We start from the raw sequence: 22958 nt of genomic DNA, 5'->3' as shown, positions 1-22958 counted from the left end.
TATACAGTGCAGTGGCCCTGATACTATGATAATAAAAATAATACATCTCATTGTTTATTAAACTATGGACCAAGCACTATGTTGAATATTTTTATATGGAGGACCTCATTTTACCTTTCCATAACTCTCTGATGTCATAATTAAATTTTTATCCTCACTTAAAGATGAGGCAGCTTGAGGCTTAGCTAGGTTAATTCACCCAGGTTCATGGAATCACTAGGTAATAAGGCTGGGATTTGAAGCCCAGCAGCCTGACCTCTGGAACACATGCTCTGAACCTTTATGTTCCACCGCTTCCCATGTCGACATGCACCTAAGGTGCATTCTTCTGTTTTTATTGGCTTGGCCAGACTGTTGCAGCAGAGTTGGCATCAAAGTATAATTCTCTGTACTGGTGACTACCCCCACCCGCTTCCAAAGATGAAATTCTTAGTCTAGTTGGTTGACGATCAGACCTTAAGCCATGAGGTTGGTGGGGAGTCTTGATGAAGTACTTCAGTGGACCTTTTTTGTTCATTGAGGGGCCTGTTGACTGTGCAGGGGAAGGAGCATCAGTGTTCATTCATGATATCATAAGATAGAGCCTGGACTTTCAGACGTAGAGAAAAATTATTAGAGAAGAGGAAAATGCTCTTTCCAGACATTCATGTCCCATTTTTTTGTGCCCTAAAAGCAGCGTGTTGTAAACAAAAGACCATTCAATGTGTGGCTCTGGGAAATTGTCCTCAAATCTCTGGGCTCCAGTTAGCTCATCTGCAAAATGGGAATTGTATGGCAGACTTTGCTGAATGTCATAGTGAGGATTAAGTGAGATTAAGTGAGGGATTCAGTGCAGTGCCTAGTATATTTTAGGCCTTCCACAAATGGTAGTTCTCTTTGGTACAGTGGACTCCTGACGGAGGATTCAGATGATGACCAGCACTTCAGCTTATCCACGTATTACAATGTTGGGCTTTTAAGATCACCCGCCAACTTTGGGCTAGTTATTTAGCTTTTCACTGATCAGTTTTACTCACTTTAGAATTATTATGCTCATGAGACTGAGATTAAAAAAAAATACATGACCTTTTAATTCTTTTGAAAACTACTATCATAAAAAACTTACTGATAGTATTATAATCTGACTATGAATTTACTTATAGCTGCAGAGGTCTTTTGATCCAACTTGAATTGTGAGTATGTAGGTTATGCATCTCTTTGTTTTAAGGAGTAATCTCCCAGTTCTTGCAAATATTCTTTTTTTACCTTTACCCAGAATACTCTCTTTCCTCCCTGGTACCTCTGTGTCACAAAGTGGCTGCCCTGCACCCTCCCTCACATCAGTGACTCTTGTTCGTCCTTCAGGCCTGAATCAAGATGTCACTTCCTTTCAGAAGCCCTTGAAAATCACACCTCTCCTCAAATGACTGAGTCAGATGTCCCTCCTCTCAGCTCTATCACCCTGAAAATATTCTGCTTCAGCAGCTAGCACTCTGAATTGTTGTCGCCTGTTTTTCTTGTCTAGGTTATCAGCTGTTGGAGGTCAGAAAGCTTGTTCACCAGAGTTTTCCCCAGCATTTAGCACAGTACCTCCAGCATTGAAGACACTTGGTGAATGAATGAATTTATGAATGAATGGAGGGACAAAATAATAGGTGGAGAGAGGGAAGGAAGGAAGGAAGGAGAGAGGGAGGGAGAGAGAGAAGGAAAAAGCAAGGCATTACAGAACAAAGCCTGCTAATTGATGGCCTTTCTTCTTTAACTATTTAGAATCACAGCACTTTACAATGTCTTTTAGAACGAACAAACAAACTGTTTTCCCAGTAAGAACAGCTGTTTTACTTTATTGTCACATTGCCATGGACAAGCTGTGCTTGGATCTTTCTGGCCTTTGTAGAACTGCCCACCCCATGGCTCTTTGACCCAGTGCAGGGACTTGGACCGCTCTAGTACGTATTTGTATTATAAAAACTTTTATTGAGGTCCGCTGTAGAATGATTCCCAAGTTCATCTTCTTAGCACAGAAAAATTAGTAATGAGCTTCAGGTCAGTTGGTTACAAAGATTTTATGAAGTTTATAGTAGGGAGTGATTGGGTTTTGATGTGTGAACAAGGGCCAGATATTAACTCTTTGTCACTCATTCCCTCATTAATTTATTCAACAAATCTTTGTCGAGCACCTGCAAAGTGCCAGGCATTAGGCATTAGGGATGCAATAGAAAATGTGAAATTGTTATGGTGGGATTGATTACCAAGTGAGAGAGACAGAAGACAAGCAAACAGATGTGTTATATGAAATTGCCAATTGCGAAAAGTGCTGTGATGGAAAACAACATCAAGGTGCTGAGATAGAGACAGAGAATGATAGGCTAGTCCCACCTTCTCTAGGGTGCTTGGTGATAAACAGCAAAAGGAGGTGATTCGGGCTTCCCTGGTGGCACAGTGGTTGAGAGTCCGCCTGCCGATGCAGGGGACACCGGTTCGTGCCCTGGTCCAGGAGGATCCCACATGCCGTGGAGCGGCTAGGCCCGTGAGCCATGGCCACTGAGCCCGCGCGTCCAGAGCCTGTGCTCCGCAACGGGAGAGGCCACAACAGTGAGAGGCCCGCGTACCACAAAAAAAAAAAAAAAAAAAAAAAGGAGGTGATTCTAGGTAGAAGGGAGAGGGAGGACAGAGCCCAGCATGTTTGTGGACAAAAGCACAGCACGTTGGGAGCAGAGTCAGCAAAGGGACCGGAAGGCTGAAATGAGGTTGGACCTACAGGAGCACCCAGGTTATGACGTGTTCTGTAAGCCAGGGCAAGAGTTTGAATTTTCTCCTAAGCAGCATAAGACATTTACAAGGCCCTCTGTGACCTGGCCTCTGCCCACCTTCTGAAATCCCCATCTCAAACTGAAGGCTCTAAGGACCCCCAACTGCTGTCATCATTTCCCTGCCCCACCTCCCTGTGACATCCACCTCCAGCCACGCATGCTGAGCACCCCCCCCGAGAGTGCCCCCCATCTCCCGTGTGCCACGTTACCTCGGCTTCTCCTCTTCCACCACTGCCCGCACACTGCTTTCAGCATTGTGGGAATTCCCACCCCTGGTCCTTCCTCTTTTCTCGCTGTCACAGCTGCAGATACCCTGATGGCTTCCACCTCCATTACACTCTCTGTTATGAAGCTCATACCTGCTCACAACAGCCATACAAGGCAGCCCTGAGGGCTAAACCCCAGGGGTCACCAGTTAGCCAACTGTCTTGACACATGAACCCCCATCTGGGAGGAACAGCCACCCCGGGTGTCGTAAGAGAGAGAGAAAAGGTGAGTAGGAAGATGTCAGGGCTGTAACCCCATGCCCAGCACAGAACTTGTCCCATTGCAAATAGGCAGACCTTGTTTTATTGTACTTCACTTTATTGCACTTTGCAGGTACTGTGGGGGTTTTTTTGTTTGTTTGTTTGTTTTTACAAATTGAAGGTTTGTGGCAACTCTGCGTTGAGCAAGTCTGTTGCTGCCATTTTTTCCAACAACATTTCCTCACTTTGTGTCACATTTTGGTAATTCTCGCAATATTTCAGTTTTTCTCTATTATATTTGTTATGGTGACCTGTGATCAGTGACCTTTGATGTCACTGCTAGGACTTGCTGAAGGCTAAGGTGATGGTTAGCTATTTTTAGCAAGAAAGTATTTTTAAATTACGTACATTTTTTAGACATGCTAGTGCATAGTTAGTAGATTATAGTGTAAATATAACTTTTACATGCCTTGGAAAACCAAGCGATTCATGTGACTTGTTTTATTGCGATATTTCCTTTATTGCGGTGGTCTGGAACCAAACCCACAGTGTCTCTGAGGTGTGCTTGTATTGGTTGAATGAGTGAATTACTTTAAAGTTACAAAATGTCTCCATAGTATTATTTCTGCCTTTTTCCCCTGCAAGTATACTATTTTGGGGCAAAGATGTCCAAACTCCACATACCTGACTTTTAAAATGAACCCATTGGTAATTTGAAGGTTGCTTTTTCTTTTTTTAATTTAAAGCAATGTTAGATAAATTGACTTGCACTTCCTATTCCTTTTAGCCAAAGACTCTGTGTAGCACTTCCAGAACGCTATGCTGTCAGGCTCCCCATTTGTTCTTTGACTTGGTTGTCCACACACTATCCAACAATGGTAGCCTGGCCCTAGTAAGGATGCAACACATTCTTTCATCCATGGAGAAAATCAACAACCTTAAAGGTTGAGCAGGTGAATATGAAGAATGATTTTCTTCCCTCCATGGTTAGTGCATCTCACCAAAAAATGTAAAGCAACTTGGTTGCAGTCTTTAAGGGAAGATAGTTTCTACCCATTGCATTAAGTGACCCTTTTTAGACCATTACTCTGTGGCCAACCAACCCAGCTAAATAAAATATTTTATTTTGGGCTTCCCTGGTGGAGCAGTGGTTGAGAGTCCGCCTGCCAATGCAGGGGACACGGGTTCATGCCCCAGTCTGAGAAGATCCCACATGCCGCGGAGCAGCTGGGCCCATGAGCCATGGCCACTGAGCCTGCGCGTCCGGAGCCTGTGCTCCACAACGGGAGAGGCCACAGCAGTGAGAGGCCCGCGTACCGAAAAAAAAAAAAAAAAAAAATATATATATATATATATATATATATATATATATATATATATATATATTTTTAGATCTTCCTCACCCTCAACTTTAAAAAGTTATTTTCCCTTGTTAGTTTTAGCACATTTACAGGCACACGTAGCCCATTGGACAATGGGTAAGTTACCCAAGTTTACCCAGGGCTGTGATATTTGCTTTCTGAATTACAGGTGTGCTGAATTTCAGAGATACTGGTGGTGTGACTTCCATACTTGGTATAATTTTTTCTAAAATCTGTAACGAAATTGGAGAAAAATCTTTTGGAAATTAAAATAAGCTTAGTTGAGCTTCTCCAGCTGTTTTTCAGAACATTCTAGATCATATTCCAGGACGGAGGAAGGAATCATAAATCCTAGGTGGGTGGGAGAAGTGATATTACTGAAAGCTGATAAAATCCTATAGTATGGGCTGGATTTGCTTTCTGATTACCCACCCCCTGTGCTCTGGTTAGGATTTAAGACTCCAGGAGAAAAGCCATGCTAAGTGCTTTTCAAAGCTGCTGTTGACTCATTCCAAACCACTGGGCAAGTCACTTATTTACTTAGTTTAATTTTTCTAAAAGTTATATTCAAAGTAAGGCTTCCCAACGCCCTTTGCCACCACTGGCAAAATAGTTTTTATGGTAGTTAACCATTATTTAAGACCAAGGGAAAAACACCTAACAAGCAGAAAGTGTTTAGTCATCCTTGCTTTCTGCTCTAAACTGTTACTTATTGCTACAGATTAAAGCCCTAAGGATTAGTGAAAATGAAAGAGGACACTGGAAGGTTTAGTCCAGGTCAGCTTCTCAATAATCATGGTCTTCTCTGAGTCACCTAAGTCCTGATTTTCTAAGGAATTACTTTTTCTATGGGGAGTTAAGTATGTCTTCTGCATAGATCTACACATCACAGATTAACCATTGTTTTGTAACATTCAGGGCCTCATTTGGCTTTTTTTAGTGAAGAAACAAAAACATTATTCCTTCACGATGGTTCCCAGCATCCTCCAGGGGAAGAGAAACCCCCAGAACTGCTGAGTCAGAGCTGAGCTAGGCACTGAGCTCAGCCAGCCTCCTGCACTGGTGGGAAGGGATCTGCTCCTCTGTGCTCATCTCACACTGTTTTCTGTTCATATTTGTGCCCCAGAAAAATTATAAGTGGTTCCATACTCTAGATGTAGAGATTTGCTTCCAAGCAGCAGAAGTTTTGAATTAAGTTTGCAAATGATAAGGATACAACCACAGGTTTACAATACCAGGACACAACCACATACATATCCCTACTACTTTCTGAAAGAACAAAGCATCTCACAAAAGACAGGGTTATACCAGATGACCCAGCATTTCCACTCCTAAGGATATACCCCAAAGAATTGAAATCAGGTGTTCAAATTTGCATATGAATGTGCATGGCAGCACTCTTCGTGATAGCCAAAAGATGGCCAACAACCCAAATGTCCATTAACATTTGAATAAACAAAATGTGGTATATTCATACAATGGACTATTCAGCCATGAAAAGGAATGAAGTACTGATCCACTGTGGCAAGACCTTGAAAGCATTATGCTAAATGAAAGAACCCAGACACCAAAGGCCACATACTGGATGATTCCATTTCTGTGAAATACCCAGAACAGGCAAATCCATAGAGACAGAAAGCAGATTGGTGGTTGCCACAGACTGGGAGGAAGGGGAAATGGGGAGTGACTGCTTAATGGGTACAGGGTTCCCTTTTGGGGTGATGAAAATATTCTGGAACTAGATAGTGATGACGATTGCACAACATGACCAGTGACTACACGCCCCTGAATTGTACACTTCTAAGTGGTTAAAATGGTGAATTTTATGTTACGTGTATTTTGCTACCAAAAAAAAAGGAAAGAAAAGAAAAGAAAGAAAGAAAAAGAAAGGCAAGAAGTATATCAGGAAAGACATTTCTGAGTCAAGCTGGATTCCAAACTCAAATGCCTTTGGGATGCTTTGGGTAATAAAAGAGAAGGAGGCTTGTGAGAGACAAAAAAGAGGTGGAGTCTAAGGCCCTTCCTAAAAAGACTAGAAGGAAAACGTTTAAGAGACATTATGTGAACAACAATGACAGCTCACAGAAGTTGGATAAGGCCCCGGGGCAACGGAGTTTGTAATCCCTGGTTAAAGGAAACCTAAGCTGTCCTTGACACAGGTTGGTTACAGTGACTTTCCTATGTAATCTGGAGTCTTGAAATATTGGGTGACACAGGTGCTTCAGATAGGACAGGCTTTGGGAGAACTTTAACAACACAGATAACTAAGGTAAAACTTCTACAGTGGGGTTTTCTGTTGGTGAAAGCAAAAAAGATAAGAAATTTATGGTCAGCACAGAGATCATCCTAGAATGAAACATACCACTTGCTCTATTTTCTCCACTTGGTTTATGGGAATAAAAAATATCTATCCCATTCACCTGACAAAGAGATGAATAACCAGGAATCAGTTCTTTAGGCTAAGTCCCAGTTTATTCATCTGAAAAATGGAAATTATAGTAATGGCTAAATCTTGCTGCCTAGCTGTCTACATCTTTAACGTCCGTCTTTGCTACTAAAATACAGCCTCTCTGAGGGCAGGGTTTGTGCTGTTTGTGCCTGCTCCTGTTCATCCAGACCCATCACAGGGCCTGACACTTCTTAGGAACTTGGTGAATATTGGCCAGATGATCAAGGGGTGAGAGCAGTTCACCCTGGAGAAGAAAAGGCTCTAGGGGCCACAGGAAATCTCTCCTCAAGTCCCCGAAGGGGGTTATTTGTGAGAAACAAAATTTGTCCTGTATGCTCCCTTGGAATCGACAAGTAGGACAACAGGCTGGATTTGGCAAAGAGACAGGCTTAGTTCCATGTTATAAGATGAAATGGGCCACCTGGACAGGGAATAACTTCCCTGACTCTAGAGGTATTTTGACACCATTTGGCCATAAGTTTTAAAGAGATTCAACGTCTATTTGAATGGGTGAAGTAGTCAGGCCTTAAGGTCCTTTCCAAACCTGAAATTCATTCATTCACACTTTCACTGCTTCATTCAGACAGCCACTTATTGAATGCTGATTGCTGTGACAGGAACAGTATTGTTGTTACCGAGTTCAAGTTCATGCTGCTCACTGCATGACAGGCCAATTAATCGAGAGACAAGGTGTTGGGGCAAGGAATAGCAATTTTATTCAGAAAGCCAGCAGCAGACGGAGAAGTTGGTGGACTAGTGTCCCAAAGAATCATCTTCCCAGAGTTAGAATTCAGGCTTCTTTTATACTTATACTTTAAAGGCCAGAGCCTTGAGAATAGGCTGTCCTGTATATTTCAGGCTGTAGGCAACATTCTTTTACAAAAGGTGCAGAGCCAGCACGACTAAGCACAGGCAACAGAAAACAAGGGTTAGAGCTAAAAGAATAAATCCAATATGTAGTCAGCTTTGTTCTATGTTACACTGTTAAGTAATGGGGGTAAACTAATGAGTTCTCTAGTAATGCGTACCCTCAGAGATCTCACAATCTTAAAGAGCATATAGAAAGGAAAATAAATCATTATGGTAACAGGATGTAAGAAATCATCTGTTCTCTTTCCATGTCACCACCTGTTTTGTCTGTCTTTAACAGTGCACCAAGACTTGTGGCAAAGGCTCCAGGTACCGCAAGGTGGTGTGTGTGGGTGAGGACAAAGGTGACGAGGTTCACGGCATGCACTGTGACATGAGCACACGGCCTGTGGATCGCGAGAGCTGTGGCTTGCAACCCTGCGAGTATGTCTGGATCACAGGAGAATGGTCAGAGGTACAGTCCTGGGGATTCTGGATCTGCCTTCAGGTCAGCGATGGCCTGAGGGCAACAGAGTGATGAGGGCAGGAATGTGGGAGACTCACACCCACCTGCCAGTTCTACCCCTGAGAACTGGGAGCCCTCAAACAGGTCCCTCAGCCTTCCTGGGCCAGAGTCCTACAGGTGCAGAGTGGGGGGGGGGGTGCATAAGATGGTATCCACGCTCCTCTCAATTCTACGTTCTGTGATTCCCTTTAACGTCCTAATAGTATGATTGGAAAGGAATTCTTACAGACACTGCAAATTCATATGTTTCCTGTAGGTGCCTGAAGAAAGTTAAGTATGACACAAAAATGTCTTAGCATCAGGGAGGCAATAGGGAATGGTGGCGACTGTGACCAACTAGCACATGATGTGTAAGGGGAACAGGCTCTTTTCCACTCCAACAGAGGCCGTGCAGAAATGTGGGTCCAGTGTAACCAAACCTCATGTTTCAAGAGAGGACAAAACTTTGGACTTCGGTGTGCTATCTCCTTATCTTAAAATGTGGACTCAAATTATTTATTTAAAACACTGTGTGGGTCGAACCAAACACTTTTGTGGGCCAGATGTTGGTTGCCCATTTAACAACCTCTGATCCAGAGGAATGAAATAGTTTTCCATAATATCCAAGGAATCTCAAGTGTCTATTTTTCCTTACCTCTTCCTGTACACAATGCCTACCTAGACACTTTTTATTATTCATAAACCAATAGTAACAGTCACGTGATTATATTTTCAAACCTCATGATATTTTCAAATACTGAAAGACCTGTAACATCAGCACTAGTTGTCATTTGCCCCAAAGAATTTAGAGATGTGAAAAGGAAGTATCTGGGCTCATAGCAAAGGTGCTTGCTATTACTGGCGTCTCGTTAGAGTTCAACAGGGCAGCAATTTCCTGTTTTAATGGGATGAATATTTGCATTTAGATGATGTGTTTGTTGGGTGTTGAATCGTTTCTGCACTAAAACTGTTCCTAAAGCCTTTTCTGACTATGTCTCCCCATCCTTCACTCTACCCCAGTGAATTTGCCTTCCCCTCCCCACCTCCTGTGGGACATTTGGCGCTGTCTAGAGACATTTTTGGTTGTCACAGCCGGGGGAAGTAGGCTGCTACTGGCATCTGGTGGGTAGAGACCAGGGATGCTGCTAAACCTCCTACAGTGTACAGGACAGCACCACAACAGAGAGCTATTGAACCTAAATGTCAGGGGTGCTGAGGGTGAGAAACTCTGCTCTATACCAGCCCTACCTGTTCTTGGTATGTTCTCAAAGAAAGGAGGGGAGATGTGGTCTGGATCATTAGAAAGAGATTTACTCTTGCCCATCCAGGAACATGGGAAGTCCAGATGAGTGTTCAAAATAGTCTTTGACTTTGGGTTTGACGCATAGGTTTCAACCCATTCAGATACCAAGGCGGGTGGAGGGAAGTGGGTCCAGGGGGCTCCTGTCTTCTGTTCAGTTCACCACTCCTAGTGCCTTGAAAGGCATGGTCCCTAACTTCTGCTTCTCTGGGCTGCTGCACAACGCCACACCCTGACTCTCAGGAAGGGAGAGCCTTCCCTTCTGGCCTCTCTCCCTCCTCAGGCCTCTGTCCCTTGGACCATTCACCTGTCTGCCTCCTGGGGGCCTCTTCTTCCTGGTTTCTGGCTTGGTCCTCGGTCACTCATCTTGCTGGAGTTTGTATGCCTGTCACACTGCCAAGGTTGACATGCTCATCTTAGCTGGATTTGGTGTGTTGTTATTACACTGGAAGTTTTGGTCTCTTTCTGAGACTTGCATAATGTTCCTCCTGTGGCTTTACCATAACCTTAATATTAACCCCCAAAAGATGAGATTGGGAGAAAATTGTTTTAAAAAGCCTTCCATACATCGGCAAATTTTCAGGTGTACTGTGAGTTGAAAAATCTGCAAGCTCTAGGCAAAGATTAGAGGGATGGAGACAGGACTTTGTACAGATACCAGGATCATGGGAAGGGACTCTGCAAGGGGAGTGATGCCCGAGGAACTGGACCAGAATTCCCTCTAGAAAAGCTTCTAGTAAAATGCCAAAGCCACAGCAAGATTTGCCTTCTGTCTGGGGCCTCCATCACCTGCAGAGTTCTGTGTGCTCTATATTGGAGAAGTAGACTCCATCACCCCTGGCCCATGTGTGCATTTCCCTGGTTGGGCCCGACGTGTGTCACTAGCGCAAGAAGCCCACATTCTTATTGTTTCATTTTGCTTTATGGTTATTTTCAAGTTAGAAAAGTAATCTGCACTCATGATGAAACACGCACATGGCACCAAGGCATGGAGAGTCAACCATAAGACCTTCCCCTCCTCTCTCCACTCCCCAGAGGTGAGAGCCTCTTACACTTCACAGCTCTGGCCTGAAATGGATTAAGCAAGCCAGAGGCACTCAACATTTTCAGGATGCTCTTAACAGCTCCTGAAGGGTTCTTTTCAGAGCTGTGGAGGCCTCTGAATAAAACCTGACCATATTTGGGGCTCATTTCCATCTGTCAACACCTGTCTCCCACTGCGTCCCCCACATAAATGGGCACTGGGCTGCTTTTGCTTGTGGTTGGTAAGGGGAAAGGGTCTTAGCACTTGCCTTCTCAGACGTACCGCCTTGTTTAAATTAGTCCACGCTGAGGTCAGGGCGTGCAAGCACTGAGTTAGATACTCTAAAATACCCACAGCTTGGACAGACAGCATTTATTAGCCATCTGTCTATGCGTGAAACACCTCAGACTTAGCCCTGCTCTCCCCTGGCCTGGCATCAACTGCGTCTTTGGGCATCTGAACAGCGGCAGCCAAAGAAGGAAGAAATGTACACAGAGTATTTCCAGGTCTTAAGCCAGCTGGAAGGGAAGGCCCAAGGATGCTCTGCATGCCTGTGGCTGGGCCGGTTCCCTGCTCACTCGAGGACCGCGTCACGGGAGCCTTCCCCCCGGAAAAGGTACAGGAGCGGCAAGCCACGTGGCTTAAAGCGACAGCTTAGGAGACACCAGGAAAAAGAGACACTGGTTTTAATAGCAAGTGAGAACGGACGGAAGCTATGGTCCCTCACCCCAGAAAAAGCAAAACACACCACATACTGCATACTGTTTCCAGGGTTCATCTGCCCCCGCCCAAAGAACCTTTGATCTTGAGAATCCTGAAACTCTACCTTAATTTTATGTCGCATTTTTACAGGGAGTGGCCAGTTATTTGGTGACTTGGCCCCAAAATATCATCAAAATAATTTGTTGGTTAATTCAGTTTTCTTTTAAAAGTATTATGTAAAATACTTAGCTGAGGAGGCTGAACATAATCTAAAATCTTACGAATAACCAGTTAGATGTCCCATCCCAGAAGGAGCTGGGACACCAGTAAAATACCTTTTCTTTCTCCTTTTCTGTAACATCTGGGTATTTTTAAATGCCGTATAATTATGGCAGAAGGTCTAAATGACTGCATGACTTAGAGAGAGCCGGGCTGGGGGGAGGGAAGCAGAAAGGTAACATTTAAGTCACGATATATAGCCAGGGAGAGAGGAGAAAGAAGGAAATCAAGTGGAGGGCAGATGGGAAAGCAGACCATCAAGTAGGGAAGGAAAGTTGTCCCAGAGTCCTGGGAGAGCCTGGATTTCACACACAGGTGGTCTCTGGCGCTCTCTCCAGCCCACTTGGTCGCTTCTCTGATGCGGTCATTGTAGGTTTGGAAAGGCATGATTTGGCCGCCAGTACGTAGGGCTCTGGACGCTGTAAGCGGACCCGGTGACAGCTGGAGCACCTCCCCCAGCCCCGTCTCCCTGTGAAATCCAGAGCGGGGGATTGAGGCACCCCACCGCCCGCAGCGGGGGCCAGAAGGTGTAGTGGCAGCCCTGGATCCCAGAAGGCTCCTGTAGGGGGCTGCAGGTCCCCCGCGTGCTGGGGGCCGCTCCTTGCGGCCCGTAAGAAGCTAATAAAGTGAGAGCTCTCTGCCCCGTTGTCCCGAGGTCACTGTCCACCGTGGAGGTCAGGGGCCTATTGTGGCTGCCCCCAGGCCCCGCTCCAACCTCTGCTCTCTGCCCCCTCTCTTCCCAGTGCTCAGTGACCTGTGGAAAGGGCTACAAACAAAGGCTTGTCTCCTGTAGCGAGATCTACACCGGGAAGGAGAATTACGAGTACAGCTATCAAACCACCATCAACTGCCCGGGCGCACAGCCACCCAGCGTCCAGCCCTGCTACCTGCAGGAGTGCCCTGTCTCGGCCACCTGGAGAGTTGGCAACTGGGGGACCGTAAGTAGACGATTGAGTGATGAAATCGGAAAGTTTTGGATCTCAAACCCCGACTTAAACATGTCCTGCCTGAGCTGTCCTTCCAGGAGAGCCCCGGGTGAGAAACAGGAATTAGCATCTTGAAATGGGCTGAAGGGGAAATGGGGGCTTCTCTGCTTGTTGGGCCGTTTTGCCTAGTGCTTAGAGAGGGGGGACAGGGGCGGGGAGGCCAGACGGCCTCCGTCTGATTCCTGGTTCTGCCGTTCCCAATTGAACGACCTGGGATAAGGGGCCAAGCGTTCGTGTCTGTTTCCTCCCCTGCGGAATGGGGTGTTTGTGAAGTTGAAATGCGTTCATGCATTAAAAAGCACATGGGCTATAATGGCAACTTTTTAAGTTCCATATATTTTACCACGGTTTAAAATTAAACAGCACCCAGAACTCTTGTTTGTCCCTGAAAAGGGTTACAGAGGTGTTCATTGTTGTGGGTTCTGTGGCTAAGAATTCTGTAAGCGCTAGTGCTTCTACATCGGGAATTCTTGGTTGCGTTCGGGTTACAACGAGTAAGAATATCTGATATTGGGAATGCCCTTGAAAATTGCCCCAGCCCCCTGGCTCCTAGCTACGAGGCTTTCACTGATGCAAAGTGATGATTGGGCAAAAGTGGGAGACCAGTTGAAAGTGGTTAAGGTTTAAATTCTGGCTCCACCATGACCGTGAACAAACTTCCTAACATCTGAGCCTCAGTCTCCCCTCCATAAAAGTAGAATAATGCTAGTACTATCTCGTAGGGTTACTGTGAGGCTTAGATGAAGAAATTATGTAATATATATATATATTTCATGTTATGACTACATATGTAGATATGGATGTGTGTGTGTATAGACATGTATGTATAAGACATAGCACAGGGCTTCCCTGGTGGCTCAGTGGTTAGGAATATGCCTGCCAGTGCAGGGGACATGGGTTCGAGCCCTGGTCCAGGGGATCCCACATGCTGCAGAGCAACTAAGCCCATGAGCCACAGCTACTGAGCCTGCACTCTAGAGCCTGTGAGCCACAACTCCTGAGCCCGTGAGCCGCAACTACTGAGCCCACGAGCCACACCTACTGAAGTCCGTGCACCTAGAGCCCATGCTCCGCAACAAGAGAAGCCACCGCAATGAGAAGTCCACGCACTGCAACAAAGAGTAGCCCCCGCTCGCCACAACTAGGGAAAGCCCCTGCACAGCAACAGAGACCCAACACAGCCAAAAATAAATAAGTAAAATAAATAAATTGATTAAAAAAAATAATCTTAGCACAGAGACTGGCCCATAGGAAGTGCCCTACATGTGTCAGATATTTGTTTTCAGCAACACGGGTTTCCTGTGCAAGCCTCCAGGCTCTGAGTTCCACACCACGAGAAGCCCATACCTCCAGGTTCTGCAGCCACAACTCTGATCCTGCTCTGCCTTATAGTGCTCCGTATCCTGTGGCGTCGGAGTGATGCACAGATCTGTGCAGTGTCTCACCAATGAGGACCAGCCCAGCCACTTATGCCGTGATGAGTTGAAGCCGGAAGAAAGAAAAACCTGCCACAATATCTATAACTGTAAGTTGGCCAACTGAAGCCATCCTTCTGGAGCTTGAAGAACAGGTTGCATTGTTCATGTGCTTGCCTGCCTTCTTCAGAAATCTAGAATTTATTTTTAAGAAATTGGCCCCCTTGCAGACAAACATGAGCATGCATAATGTAACTCCTTCCATTGGCGGCCACTGCACATCCTGGAGAATCACAGCCCGTTTTTGCGGTTTGTGTTTTCCAGGCGAGTTGCCCCAGAACTGCAAGGAAGTGAAAAGGCTGAAAGGTGCCAGTGAAGATGGGGAATATTTCCTGATCGTCACGGGAAAGCTCCTGAAGGTACACGTCGGAGCTCAGTCGTTATTTCTAGCCTGGTTTCAGAGCCAGCGGCCCTGGCCCTCATGGTCCCATTTCTGAGCCACCCCTTGCAGGTTATTTCTGGTCTGTCTTTCAGGTCTTCTGTGCAGGGATGCACTCTGACCGCCCCAAGGAGTACATGACACTGGTCCACGGTGACTCTGAGAATTTTTCTGAGGTTTACGGACACAGGTAGGAGAGCTCAGGCTCAGAAAAGCCCGGATGCCTGGAGATCCCTGGAGGGACCTCCCCATCCTTACCGGGATGTTCTCTCTGTAATGTAGGTTGCACAACCCAACCGAATGTCCCTACAACGGGAGCCGACGTGATGACTGTCAGTGTCGGAAAGACTACACAGCGGCTGGGTTTTCCAGCTTCCAGAAGATCAGAATAGACCTGACCACCATGCAGATCATCAGTAAGTTCCATGGGATGTCCTGGGGGATGTGTCCATGAGTCTCTCCATTCAGACAGCAAAAACATCCTGCACAGGGGCTGGCCCAAGGCCCGGAGGGTGTGAAGAGGAACTTAGGGTCCAGTGATGACAATCCCAGTCTAAGCTGCCAGAGGGTGGGATTTTGCACCTTTTAATCACTGCTGTCCCTGCAGTGCCTGGGAAGTGCTGAGCACAGGGGCGGTGCTCCATCGGATTTGTGACAAATGAATGGAGGAGTCGGAGGCACATGAAAGGGCACCATTGCAGTGGGGGAGTCAGGGCAGCATCCCCCAAAATATGACGTTGAAATTGAGACCTTAAGGCCAAATGGGAGTGAGCCACGTGGGCAAAGCAAGCATGGTAGCAAAATTTTTTTTTAAGATTTATTTATTTTTATTTTTTATTTTTTGGCTGCGTCTGGTCTTAGTAGCAGCACGCATGCTCTTCGTTGTGGCGCGCAGGCTTCTTTCTAGTTGCGGCACACGGGCTTCTTTCTAGTTGTGGCACACGGGCTTCTTTCTAGTTGTGGTGTGCAGTTTTTCTCTTCTCTAGTTGTGGCGTACAGGCTCCAGGGCATGTGGGCTCTGTAGTTTGCAGCACATGGGCTCTAGTTGAGGCGTGTGAGCTCAGTAGTTGGGGTGTGTGGGCTTAATTGCCCTGCGGCATGTGGGATCTTAGTTCCCTGACCAGGGGTCGAACCTGCGTCCCCTGCATTGTAAGGCAGATTCTTTACCACTGGACCACCAGGGAAGTCCTGGTAGCAGAGCTTTCGAAGGGAGAAGAAGTTTTAAGGTAGCAGATGCAAACTCCAAAGCTGTGATATTCATGTAGCAACATTCACCCCACCCTGGGCTTCCACCAGCAGTGTACATATGCACACACACACACAAACATGCACACGGGCGTAAAACTAATTTTCTCTGATTGTCGATTTACAGAAGAAAAATGGAGGACAGAATTACCATTTTTTAAACTAGCCTGAGCGTGGACTGATTTCATACTCCAACCAACACTGCATTTTTTTAAAGGACATTAATCATAGGAGTGGTTAAAGACAGCTCAAATATCCAAACACGGTCCCTCGAATAGAGGAGGAACAGAAATAATGAATAATTAATTTTTCTTCATTAACATGTTCCCATAACCTTTCCTTGCTCTCCTCTGAAGGTAGATTAAATCTGATTTGTACCAAGATATTTTTAATTGCCTTCAGCCAGACTGATGAGGGCTAAGGGCAGAATCTGCAGTTTCCCACTTAGATAACACCCTGGCTAAGACCCAGGGCTTCTGCGTGCTGAAGTGGGCAGGGCTCCTGCCCTTGGAGGTTGGGGGACTCAGATTTCTCTCCCACGAACCTGCAGAAAGATTAAGGCCTTCTCTTGCTATTCCTGAAAGACAAAGCAGAAAGGTTTAAAAAGCTGCCTCTGGTCTCTAGTTCCCACCAGATTTTGTAGGATTCTCAATCTGCCACCTCCTGATACGCCTTCCCCATTCTCGGAGCTGTTCTCGGGAGCTACAAGAGGGTTAAAAACGTGAGCACTGTTTTTACTGGCTTTTTAAAAAAACTTTTAAAAAAAGTTAGCCCCAAACTTAAGAAACTGCCATTAATACTTTCAAGATGTAAGTTCTAATTGCTCTCCATTTTGGTGATAATGGTGCCTGGGCCACGGGAGGACAGATGAGCCTTGGGGACTAACTGCTAAGTAGCTGGAAATGCTTTGCTGGCTTATTCCCCGCCCTGTCCTGCAGTCCTGCAGCCTCAGAGGCTGCTTCTACCGGAGATTCACAGTCATCCAATTACTACATTTAAGCGAGGTGATTCATATATTTATTTAGATAGGAATCAATTCCAAAGTCATCTTAAGCCCCGCTTTTGGCTTCCATACTGTGAGGAGACAGAAAGTGCTGGTAAAACCTAGAGAAGGAAGCTCTCGGACCCACAAATACAGTGAGGGGAAAGCAAGTGTACATCTGGATCCGTTTGCTCACTAATCATACTTTGGATTGTTTTCTTTTTTCCTCTCCCATTTCCTCTTATGATTTCTCTAACTCTTCTTCCCTTTTGTCTCCTTGTTAATATCCTTTCCCTTCCCTTTCTCTTTCTTATACTCTCACCTCTCTGCTCCCTGTAACCCTTTCTCCAAAACCCCACAGCCACTGACTTACAGTTTGCCAGGACACGCGAAGGACATCCCGTCCCTTTTGCCACCGCCGGGGACTGCTACAGCGCCGCCAAGTGCCCTCAGGTACGAGTCGGGAGCTCTCCACCCCCCACCCAGGGATTCACATCCTCCCACCCCCGTGACTGCATCTGGTTCTGCAGATGTAATTAGAACAGCGGCTCTGGAAGGCACTTTGGCCACCTGTATCAAGGACCTCACAGATGCTCACAGCCCCCAACCCAGTCAGTCCTCTACTCAGGGTGTTTCCTAAGGAAATGATCCCAGCCAGGGGCCAAACTTCTGCATTCAGCAAAATGCATCTGTGATCATGGTAAACGTTTAGAAACCAATTAGATATCACATGGCAAGGGTTTGGTTAAACACGGGACGATGTTAAAACAATGAATATTATGCAGTGACATGTGGGTAAATGTTTAAAAACTGGCTCTCCAAGGGAAGCCGGGGGGAAAGCAATGCTTTTCAGCATTTGCCCATTTCTGTGGTGTAAATTTTCTGCCTGACTGGTTACAAGTCATCAATATCATGTCACGAAATGGAGGGTTTGGGGAGAGATGTACACAGTTGTCTCTCAAAAGCCAGTGCAAGTGGGTTCCAACACCCCGACTGTCAGCCATCAAAGATTCTGAATATTGCATGAGACAGAAAAACTGTCACTCCTGTTTCAGATGTGTAAATGCGCGATGTTCAGACCAAGAAGTGCAGAGTTATCTCCTAAATTCGCTTTCCCCCAGAGCAGCTGCACGGCAGTCTTACCCGTTCTACAGTTGCACACGTTTTTGCCTCTTTAGAGGTGTGGCAGGTTTTGACTTGCCTTTCGGAACAGGCTGTGATAATCCTCCTGGGCTCATTTTGCAAAGCAGGCATCAGTCTTTGCCAGAAGCTTCTGCAAGGAGAAGGTAGGACAGACATAATGAATTAGGTGATTCTCGAGAGGAGAATGTGGCCCCAGTCTTTCCATTGATTTGCATGAGGTCTTTACAAAGCTGCTGTCAGACTCTGTGACAAGAGTTTTCCGCGTCGCTGTGGGCCTTCACGGATTCTAGGAATTGGGACTGGGTGATGCTCAGAATCCCAGGCACTGTCTCCCCAGGGTGCATTTACACATAGCCACAGAGACCATCCAAAGACAAACACATCTGAATTTTCTTTTAACAACGTGTTTTCTCAGCCCCAAGCTTTAGAAAGTATTGCTAAACATTTTAGAGAAGTGAAAAGGAAGCACTCAGGGGAGAAAGAAAATAAACAAAGGACAGAATGTTAGAAGGGGTCTTTTCTCCATTACCCAGGAATTGAAAACTTTTGAAGTGCGGTTTCTTTAGAGCACTGGAGACTTCAAACACCCCATTCGTATGGGTTGCATTTAACAGCTTATAGATTGGCCAGTCCTGCCTTTTTCAAATGCCTCAGGATTTTCTTGTTTCGATATGTGCATCTTTGGGGAAACTTAAGTAAATGAGAGGTAATTTGCATTCAGTTATTTTAATAACTCAGAGACAAATGAACCGACTGATTTGCTAAATCCTGACACTAAAGCAGTTGTTAAGTGAGAAAACCAAAGCCAGTGAGAGGTTAAGTTGTATATTTTCCAGCCCATTCTTCATACCATATCGGATACTTCTAGAATTCACTTCCTCAGAAGTATATTGAGTACCAACTATATTGATGAAAGATGGGAGTTTTTCATATCACTTTTCCAGGGAAAAGTCTGTAGAAAGCATGACTATGCAAGCTATTTTGGAGCCCTGCTTGTCCTTTGGTCTATGACTGCAGAGAAATGAAAGCAGAGGGATGCTCAGTTTGACAATCTGCTTCTTCCTCCACATCCATTGCTGTTGCTCTGGGGAGGTCCCCAAGAGCTGTCAACTCAAGATGCAGCCAGAATGTATTTCGTTATCCTGATCACAGTGGATGCAGCATTGTCATTGCTGATGCCAGTGTTAATAGCGTTTATTGAGTGTTTACTACACTTGAGACACTGCTCAGCATTGGTAAATCAGCGTAGCATTTAATCATCCACAGCATCCTATGAGGTTGCCCCCTTTTGACAGATGAGGAAACTGAGGTGTGGAGAGATTGGGTAACTTACCCAAACCCACACTAGTGCTCAGTAGAGGCCGGATTTGATCCCAAGTGTGTCTGAGTTCAAATCCATGATGGTAGACATGCCTGGCTGATCCTGTTTCCAGACAAGACTTTTGCAGCATTCACCCTTGTCCAACAGAGAACAAAACCTCCATTTGTCAGAGGTATTATACATCTTTGGCTAACTTTTCTGGATCATCTAGTGTATGCATGTCTTAATTACCTTTACTCTTTTAAATCAGCAACAGAGATAGTAGCTAAAACTCTCATGCCCTTTAGACCCTGAAGATAAGGCCTTTAGGGGTAGAGATATCCCAGACTGGAGCTAGAAAGGACGGTAGGTCTTGACTCCTCTGGTGATACTCAACTTTTAGAGTGCTAATTATCAACTAGGACGCTGGCTGAAAATGCAAATCCCTGAACCTGAAAAGGCCAGGAAGAGAATAAGGACAAAAACTCTTGCTTATCACTCGCTCTGAAAGGGCAGATCTAGCTAGCAAGTAGTCTGCTCGGCTACGTGCTCAGACGCTGGACACCCAGATCAGCCAGGGGCATCCTCAGGCTAGAAGCCTGGACCTTCTAAGGACTTTGACGTCAAAGCAGATCAAGTCTGCCTTCTGCGATGCAGGCAGAACAGGCAGTCTTGTTGGGAAACAGGATAGGGAAGGAGAGATGAGGGCATCCTTGGCAACAACGAGGTCTGGGCATTTGTGACTGGTGTGGACGCCCTCCTCAGGGCAGGAATGATAGTAAGATAAGAACATGGCCAGGTGGGCTAACACAGCATGTAGAAGCCCGTGTCTGAGGAGGCTGGGCAAGGAGGCTGAGCCTCCGGTGTAGCCACGGTCATGGATACCTGCTTTCTGAAGCCACTCAGCATAACAACCACTAACATCTGTGTAGTACTGTTGTAAAACAAGTTCCAAAAATATTTTTTAAATTTCACCTACTCTCTGCCAGGTAATAAGCTAGGTATGTTATACCTTCTACTCTTATTCACAGATTATGTCTTATTAACCCATTTTACAGATGGGCTCAGGAGAGGTAAGCCACTTGCCTGAGGTCGCACTAAAGGTAGAAGAGTCAGGATTCTAGGATAATTTCATCCCCCAGACCACAGCACGATTGATGTTTTGGGCTGGATAATTCTCTGTTGTGGGAGATCATGCTGTGCACTGTAGGATATTTAGCAATATCTCTGGGCCTGTCTGCACCAGCTGCTAGTGGCGCGTGCGCGCGCGTGCGCGCACACACACACACACACACACACACACACACACACACACACTAGCTGTGACGTAACAACCAAAAATGTCTCCAGAGACTGCCAAATTTCTCCTGGGAGCAAAGTTGCCCTCTGATAAGATCCACTGATTTTGGGCTTCCCTGGTGGCGCAGTGGTTGAGGGTCCCCCTGCCGATGCAGGGGACATGGGTTCGTGCCCCGGTCCGGGAGGATCCCACATGACACGGAGCAGCTGGGCCCGTGAGCCATGGCCGCTGAGCCTGCGCGTCCAGAGCCTGTGCTCCGCAACGGGAGAGGCCACAACAGTAAGAGGCCTGCGTACTGAAAAAAAAAAAAAAAAAAGATCCACCGATTTAGACCAAACTAAATCCTCCCATCACCTCTGTGAATAGGAATCCTGTTTGTCCCCAGGGTCCAGATGTGGAATTTAAGGCTCCTAAAGAGTTCATAAACTCTGCTTAGCAAGTATTTATGGAACCGACATGGAGAGGAAACCTCCAAGTTGCACCTAATCCCGGAAGTCTTCGTGGAAGAGCTAGGATGTAATATTTAGTTAAGACTCTAAATATCAAGTGCCTAGTCACATGTTACAAACCATAACTGATTTAAATAAAGCAATACCTAGTCCCTCCCCTCAATAAGCTTACTGTTATATTAGAGAGAGAAAACTAGCACTTACAAAACAATTAGAAAATGCAGGACTGGTATCAATATTTTTGAATATCTACTAGGTACCAGGCGTTCACTCCACGGCTAATTTCATTTAGTCCCTCACTACACTACTCTGAAGGAGGCACTCGTATTACCTTCCATTTTACAGATGGACAAACTGAGGTTCTTACAGGGTAATAATATGTTCAGGTGAAAAAGCTGAATTTACGCTGAGGTCTGATTGGATGTGAGTCTCCACCTTGCTGCTCTCCTTGATTTATTAAAGACCGTTTTGACAAAGAACCGGGTGGTAAGGCTCAGAGAGGAAGCCTTCACCCACGTCTGCGGAGAAAGAACATTTTTAACTCCGAAACTGTTCATGGTGGAGTAGGAAACCTCAAGAATCTATTTTAGATGCCTTTGTGGAGTCATTTCTGCGAGAGAAACACACAGAGACAAATGGAGAAAGCAAGAGAGATTCTCTGCTGCAGCGTCTCATTGGACATAAAAATGGAAACACCCGAGGCCACGTTTGGAAAGGAATCCCAGAGCGGGGCTGGGAGGTCTAGGTTCCTTGGGCCTGGTAGCGGTGGCGGGTCCCCTGCGGTCCAGAGCAGGCCGCGCGCGCCCTCTACTGGCAGCTCCAGAGAACGCGCCTCTGCTTTGAAGTCCCGCCCCGCTGTGCTTAGGACGCGGCGTGCTCAGCGCCGCGGGGAGCTGAAACCCAAGGAAGCTTTGGCAGCGAGATCTTGTTAGAAAAATTACACTGTGGCATTTTGTTCCTGAAGGAATCTGATAATTGTAAGCAACATCAGGATTGCTGAGTTAGGGACGCAGAATAACGGTAGTTGAGAGCGAGGACTTTGAAGTCAGGAAAATGTGAGTTGGGTTCTCAGTGTCTCGTGGAGAAGTTAATCACCTGCGCCGGGCCTCGCTGTCCCCCTCTGTAAAGAAAATCCCCTTCTAAGAGCTCTTGCGAGGATGGATGAGATGATGCATGTAAAGTGCCTGGTTCACAACTCCACTCTCCCCCCGCCCAAAAGAACCCTCAGTCATTAGTAGCTATCATAATTAATTAACATCTTTCTCCAAGTTCCCTTTTATTGTGTGGCCTTTGCTTGGGACGTCACGTGGTCTAAAAATCTTTTTCGTTGGCCATTTATTCCAGGGTCGTTTTAGCATCAACCTTTACGGAACCGGCCTGTCTCTAACTGATTCTGCCAGATGGATCTCCCAAGGGAATTATGCCGTCTCTGACATTAAGAAGTCGCCGGTAAGGTTACCGATGGGTTGGGGGCTGGGTTTTGTTTTCTCTTCCTTCCTCCCTCCCTGTGAGGTGGTGGTGCTAAAAGTAATGGGTATGCTTTCCCACTTCCTCAAACCATTTTACAAAGTGTCAGCAAGAAAATTTAGGACATAAATCGAAGGTTGAAGCGTGTACAGGTGCGTGGAGCAGAGAGTCTTGCTTCCCTTCTGGTGAATTCTTCCTGGAGATGTGAACCCGTGAACCATTGGAGCAATTAGGAGGATGCCTAACTAGGAAGCTGAAAGTAGCCAGCAGCCTCTAAGGGAGTGTGTGGCTCAGACACCTTGCAGTTAATTAGCCAACATGCAATTCACCTATGTGAGCTTAGGGACAGTGATGTCCGTCTGTATCAGAAGAATTGAAATACAAACAGGGCTGGAAGAAGGGGTGATTCATGAGGAGGGTTTCTGGAGAATTAAGAGAAACATGGGCTCTCCAAGTCAGCTTTTCAGGCTCTAAAGTCTTGCTGCTCAAGGTGGGATCGATTCC

The 22958-nt window shown here is 46.0% G+C and overlaps 1 protein-coding gene across 6 annotated transcripts in view; it reads left to right on the top strand.

Annotated features, from left to right (window-relative positions):
- The window catches only part of ADAMTS9 (ADAM metallopeptidase with thrombospondin type 1 motif 9), a 171761-nt gene that overhangs the window by 134585 nt on the left and 14218 nt on the right, over window positions 1-22958 (top strand). For all 6 annotated transcript variants that reach the window (XM_060109127.1, XM_060109130.1, XM_060109131.1 and 3 more), the window contains 8 exons: window positions 8220-8393; window positions 12472-12666; window positions 14107-14239; window positions 14454-14548; window positions 14664-14758; window positions 14851-14984; window positions 17157-17248; window positions 22332-22436. In XM_060109127.1, coding sequence (XP_059965110.1) covers window positions 8220-8393; window positions 12472-12666; window positions 14107-14239; window positions 14454-14548; window positions 14664-14758; window positions 14851-14984; window positions 17157-17248; window positions 22332-22436 — 1023 coding nt within the window. The remainder of the gene's footprint in view (window positions 1-8219; window positions 8394-12471; window positions 12667-14106; window positions 14240-14453; window positions 14549-14663; window positions 14759-14850; window positions 14985-17156; window positions 17249-22331; window positions 22437-22958) is intronic.

This window comes from Mesoplodon densirostris, chromosome 10 (assembly GCF_025265405.1).
Source record: "Mesoplodon densirostris isolate mMesDen1 chromosome 10, mMesDen1 primary haplotype, whole genome shotgun sequence".
NCBI classification, from domain to species: Eukaryota; Metazoa; Chordata; class Mammalia; order Artiodactyla; family Ziphiidae; genus Mesoplodon; species Mesoplodon densirostris.
The sequence above is the reverse complement of the archived record's forward strand: the minus strand, read 5'-3'. Positions and strand labels throughout refer to the sequence as shown.